This window comes from Diaporthe citri (genome assembly GCF_014595645.1).
Source record: "Diaporthe citri strain NFHF-8-4 chromosome Unknown scaffold_9, whole genome shotgun sequence".
NCBI classification, from domain to species: Eukaryota; Fungi; Ascomycota; class Sordariomycetes; order Diaporthales; family Diaporthaceae; genus Diaporthe; species Diaporthe citri.
In genome coordinates, this window is record NW_025064854.1 from 120186 (window position 1) to 125859 (window position 5674).

At 57.5% G+C, this 5674-nt stretch overlaps 1 protein-coding gene across 1 annotated transcript; it reads left to right on the forward strand.

Moving 5' to 3' along the window:
* Positions 1 to 207: 207 nt before the first annotated feature.
* Positions 208 to 2322, forward strand: INS49_015228 (uncharacterized protein; the record flags this gene model as incomplete). Its single annotated transcript, XM_043175914.1, has 3 exons — positions 208 to 590; positions 715 to 1768; positions 1846 to 2322. The coding sequence occupies 3 exons, from the start codon at positions 208 to 210 to the stop codon at positions 2320 to 2322; spliced, it is 1914 nt and encodes a 637-aa protein (XP_043019369.1).
* Positions 2323 to 5674: the final 3352 nt, after the last annotated feature.

The following is a 5674-nucleotide window of genomic DNA, read 5'->3' on the forward strand; positions in this document are numbered from 1 at the left end:
TTCCTGTCCCTGTACATAGGGTCTGATTTCTGCTCCACTACACTTCCCCTCCGTCTATGCTTCCGCTCTCCCACACCTCGCACTCTCCCTCTCCCTCGCCTTCCATTCCTCCCTGCCCGCCTCCCTTCAAACCATCCTGTCCCGGGTCTCTCTCTCTCTGATACCTGTTACCTCCTCTTCCTACACCAAAGCGACCCATCAGCTACAATGAAGCTCATGAAATTCTTCAAGCGGCGCAAGCAGCGCAACAAGAGCGAGGCCCCCGGCGCCGATGCCTTTGGCAAGAAGTATAGGCAATTTGGGGGCAGCATGCCCGCACAGCCTCGATTTTACACTGAGGATGACTACCTCCACCCGGGTCCAATTCGCCCTTACTCGCCCAATCGAGCTTCAGCCGCCAAACTCGCTGCGCTGCCCGCACCCGTCCTCGAGCGCATCTTCGCCTTCGTCTGCCCCCATACCCAGGACTGCTCCTATGAGACGCAGGAGCAGAGCTCCCTTGAGGACGCCTGCATGCTCTGTGACCTGCGTGACCTATCGCATTGCGTCATGGTCAACCGCAGGTGGTCCAAAACGGCGGCCAAAGTCCTGTACGTATTATGTCGCGTGCCCACCGCTTGTGCCCTCCCTTTTCCCAGGTCGTGCGTGGAGAAGGAGGCGCCAATGGCTTGTTTGAGGCGACATGTGCTAACCCAAGTCTCTTTCGCGCCGCAGTTACCATAGCATCCGAATCGAGACAGTGCACTACTGCGACCGCGAGGCCCTGCTGGCCGACAAGCGCAAGCGCAGGACCTTCCTGGACCGCAACGGCGAGCCTGAGGACACATCCCAGAAGCGACTGAAGCTACTGTGCAGGACACTCCGCGAGGACCCCGCGCGGCTGGGTCCCCTCGTGGAATACTTCAAGCTGCCTTACATGCTGAGGGAGTCGTGCCAGGCCGATATTGCGCGCACGATAGCAGTGCTGCCCAACCTGCTATATGTCGACCTTCCCGAGGGCTTGTATCAAGACGATTCTCACTACATCACATTACGAATGGAGGTAGAGGCAAGATGCCTCAATCTCAGGAAGATGACCTACATGCATGGGTCCGAGAGGAGTCTGGAGCGCGTTGCCAGTGGTCAGGTGTTCCGCAACCTGGAGGTTCTGGAGCTGAAGAACATACAAATGGATGGTACCGTTATCCTGCACGCTCTCGGCGTCCTAGGGGGCCTGCGTGCCCTCAAAATCACCGGCTCGAATGTGGTAAACGACGAGATGATCGCGCACGACAATGAGATGCTCCCGGCGTTCCCGGCTTTGGAGGAGCTCATTCTGGACAATGTGCCTGGAGTCACATCACAAGGCTTGAGGAATTACCTGACCCGTGGTGACGCATCGCGTGCTCTAAAGGTCTTGAACCTTGCCGAGACGGGAGTCAAACCTTGGAACCTACAAGACGTCTTGGCGGTAGCCCCCATGCTCAAGCGGCTCACGATAAGCTACGAAGCCTCGACGTCCCTGCCTTTGGCTGCCGGCACGCCCCAGGTCCCACCCCTGGCCTCGAACTCCCTCGAGATCTTCCACTACGAAGTGACAAGTGCTCCTTCGGCCAGCCCATACTCCAACATTCTTCCCTCCTTCTACAACTATCTCTCCGGATCCCTCCTCATGGGCGGCCTGCCCAGCCTCCGTGCGCTCTACGTTCGGAACGCCAACTTTCCGAACACGCTCCTCGGCCTGCCCCCTCCATTGCCCAGGTACGCGGCCGATCCTTACAAGCGACTGGTAGCAGCAGCTCTCACACATCCTCTGCCTTCTCCCACAATGGTCTTGGTTCTCCCGGCTTCCCAGGGCCCTTCCAGAATGGCGGCGGCAACTACAACCCCTTCCAGGAGCCACCCAAGAAGCCCTTCGCCAACGCAGGCCACAACCCACGATTCAGCTCCAACAACCCCTTTGCATCCCTGGCGGGCCCCAACGGGCCCAGTGGGCTCCCACAGACCCTCGAAGTCTTCACCAAAGGCGACGATGAGTTGAACTGGGGAATGGTCAAGGTGGACCCCACACAGAGGGGCGCAGATGTCGAGGCCGCTGCACGTCCGTCCAGTAGCTATGGATTGGACAACAGCGATAGCGGCTGGAACTCTCGGGCCGGGGCTCGCCGGTCCGTCTTCATGGGCAACGGCACCGGTGGCTTCCTGGCTGTTCCCGGCCTGCCAGAAGGCAGCGGAGGCCCAAGAAGAGGCAGCGCGCCGAGCGTAGGCGGCGGCGATGACTGGCCGCGGCCGAGCACTGCGACGAACGAGAAGCGCTCTTCGAGAATCGACCTGTGGCGCTGAATGGAATTTCGTGATTGAGATCTTCAATACCCAGCTTCAATCGCCGAAGCTCCCTCGAGACGGGTTGGACTCAGCCGCACGTCCTGGCTTGTTCGAGCCCCTCCGTGACAGGAGACACGCAGCAAGCCAGAATGGTGTCCATAGCAACCCGGACTGCCCTCGCGCTCATCCACCTACGCGGCAGCTTGCGAGGTTTGGGCGATAACCGGGGCGACTACCAAAACCCGCGTGGAGAGTTCTGCATCTGAGGCTCTTCAATGGTCACGAGCTGAAGCAAGAGGGGTCATCGGCTTTGCAGGCCTCGGTCCGAACCTGGTGTTTGGGCGTGTGCGAGGCATTGCGGCTATCACGTCACACGCATCTCAAGTCAGGCATCTCCAATAATCACTGTTTGAATTTGTATGAGGAAGGCCGAGGTTTTGAAATAACTCTTCTGCTTTGGGCCCTGCGTGGAAAGGCCATCGAGTTTTGCATCTTATGCTCTCTTTCAATTTCTCTCATTTCTTTTTTTCATATCTGGTCTGCCCGCACTCTTCTAATTCCGAGACATCTGCGACTAGCATAGCAGCATTTGCCGGCACACCTGGCAAGATTGTCCGGCGGGACTGGAGTCCGCCCCAAGAAGCTAGGAAGGGAGGTTTGAATGGCATCTTTCACTTGGGGTCACTGCAAAGGGGGTCTTACTTCTGCATATATCCCTGATTCACGGAGGGGTCTATATATGGCGGCGGCGTGTGTGGAAGCGGCACGGTCCGCCAGGGGCCGGGGGAGATGTGGTCCTGACAGTTTGAGGAGACGAAAAATACCTTACGTCGCGTGGGGGAGAGCCTGGGTGATTTCCGTCCATGCTGCGAGGGCCTCTGCATTGTACTGTACTACTACTACTACTACTACTACTACTACTATACCCCTTTCAGGAGCTGCAGCATCATTACGGAGGCATTCGGGACAGAGTCGGATGGACAGAGTCGTGGATATGGCCAAGTGGGCGTAATTGATGGGTTGAGAACAAACACCGATGCATTCATTCATCGCCCTTGACTATTGCTATGTGTATGACCAACCGCCACCACTCTCAGCTCATCTGCTGGTGATCGATATGACGGGCAGGAATAGATGACCAAATATCGGGATGTGGGTGGTCCTGGGTACTGCCAAGATCAGTCGCCGCGCGCCGAACACGCAACAGCAGAGTCGTAATCGTCGGCAAGGCAAACAGGGCCACTGTTGGGGTCCTGCGTAGTAGCCGGCACCTGTCATGAAGAAAGATGCCATGCTTGAGGTTGCATGTATTACGAGGCTTGTGGGGTATCCGTCCGGTCTCGCGTCCCAGGGTGAGCGAGAGGAAGAAGAAAAAAAAAAAGTCTCTGTGTTTTGTTTCTTCCCCATCCGGCACCCCCGGGTGGCCGGGTCCGTGGTGGATAAGAGCCGGGCACGTCTGTGCGGACTCGGTGCCGCCGCATGGTTACCCAGAAGGGCAAGAGTCCAGAGCCAAGAGCCCAGTCGGCCGGGTCAATGGCGTACGTGGGGGTGGGAGAGGGGGGGTTCTTGTTGGACGGGTTGGGTTGCTTCTATTTGTGGACGGCCACCCGTGCGGCATGTGGTGCAGGTAGCTCGTGCGGTAATAATTAGTCCGCCCGTGCCGTTCGCAGCATTCTTTGGTGCACACCGTTGGTAGGTAGCCCACGCCGTTCTCCCGTTGACCCGGAAGCGAGGACGGCAAGGGGAGAGGTTCTAGATGCCAGCGCAGCGGCACATGGACGAGATAGATGATGGCGGGCGGGCTAGCGATGCACGACCACGGGGGGATTGCATTGCGATGACCCCCCAGATGCGCACACTCAATCTAATCAGCGGGAAGGATTGGACCAACATATGTTGACCAGGGAGACCTCGATGTAGACTCTAGCTCAGGAGATCCTGCATGTAGTTGCCTCTTGGGGTCACGAGCTCGAGATCCCATATCGGCGATCCTGAGGAGTATGGTAGCACACAGTCTTGCACTCCTACAGTCGGCCAACTGCATCCTCTATGCTTGACCAAGGGGTTGATCCCATGTCTGTGGTTTGAGCGAGGTTCAGACCACTTTTACAAAAGCAAAACCCGCCATTTCTCGTGAGGGCGACAAAGCTTCATCGCGAACATTTGCAGGCGTGTGGTCTCCTTCACATGGGCCCCAGATAACATCTGTCGAACCCCTTCTCATCCAGGGTTGGCCCGCAGTGGTTCTCACAAAGATGGCCACACATATTTCGTGTCCTTCTGACAGTTGACATGTGCGATCAGAGACTGGGCGCAGTTACATGTACGTTGTAATTTGTAATGGAACTGGGTCATGACACTTGACTGTGTTGCGGTGTCAACGCCCAGCCAGACACCTGGCTTGATACGCCTGGTGGACAAGATATGGTATCAGCCAGCCAGCACCTGCGGGGGCATGTATACCCATTGCGAAGGCCGGGGTGGTGGTTACACAGCATTCATCCGCCTGAAGGCTGCTGGTCAGTCATGCCGCCCCTTGAACCTGACATTAACGCATTGGACGCAGCCAGCCGGCATTTTTGCGCTGCAGTACGATGGGGCCGATGCCATTGCAGCGTCTCCTCCCTTCCATCGGATCAATGTCTCAATCTGAAGAGGTGGGAACGTTTTTCCTGTCCCCCATGGCGCATATCCGTCACGGGGTTTGCCCAGATGCCGGCCACGATGCTGGCCACTTGCACCAGGCCACAAGCAACCGCGCCGTCTCATTAGTGGGGTTTTAATTTCTAGATCCAAGGAGCCTCAATCAATCGTACCTAGATGGCGTCGCATTACCAGACTCGTCACCCTGCTGGTCCGCCCACCCATCTACTGCTGCACATAATAATCTTTGCTGCTGTCACCTGGCGCCCCGTCTGCAAAAAAAAAAAAACCGCCAGCCCGACAGAGCACCAGCCCGAATGCGGAAGCTCGGCTTGGCCTTGGCGTTTCACCGAGACGAGGACGAGATGGGGAGCTTACGGAATCCGGCCGCTACCCAGTCGATCGGAATGGCAGGCTCGGCTCGGGGGGTTGGTGCGGACGTAGCAGCTGCTGCTACCGCAGGTGACTTGTTTGGTTGATTGATCTGGTAATCTAGTCTGGCCGAATTTCATTGTTGTCGAACGCTTCTAGAAGATCCAGGATTTCCTACCCGACGGCCACACAACCGTCTCGGGTGCTCATTTCTCTGTCGTGCCATCGGGCGCATCGTACCTGGCCCCACGGCGCGACGTGGCGATGGCACCTTGAGGTTCCCTGCAGGGCTCTCGTGGTCGCGCTGGTGATGGAGATTTGGAGATGATCATGTCTGTGGTTTAGTGGCCAATCC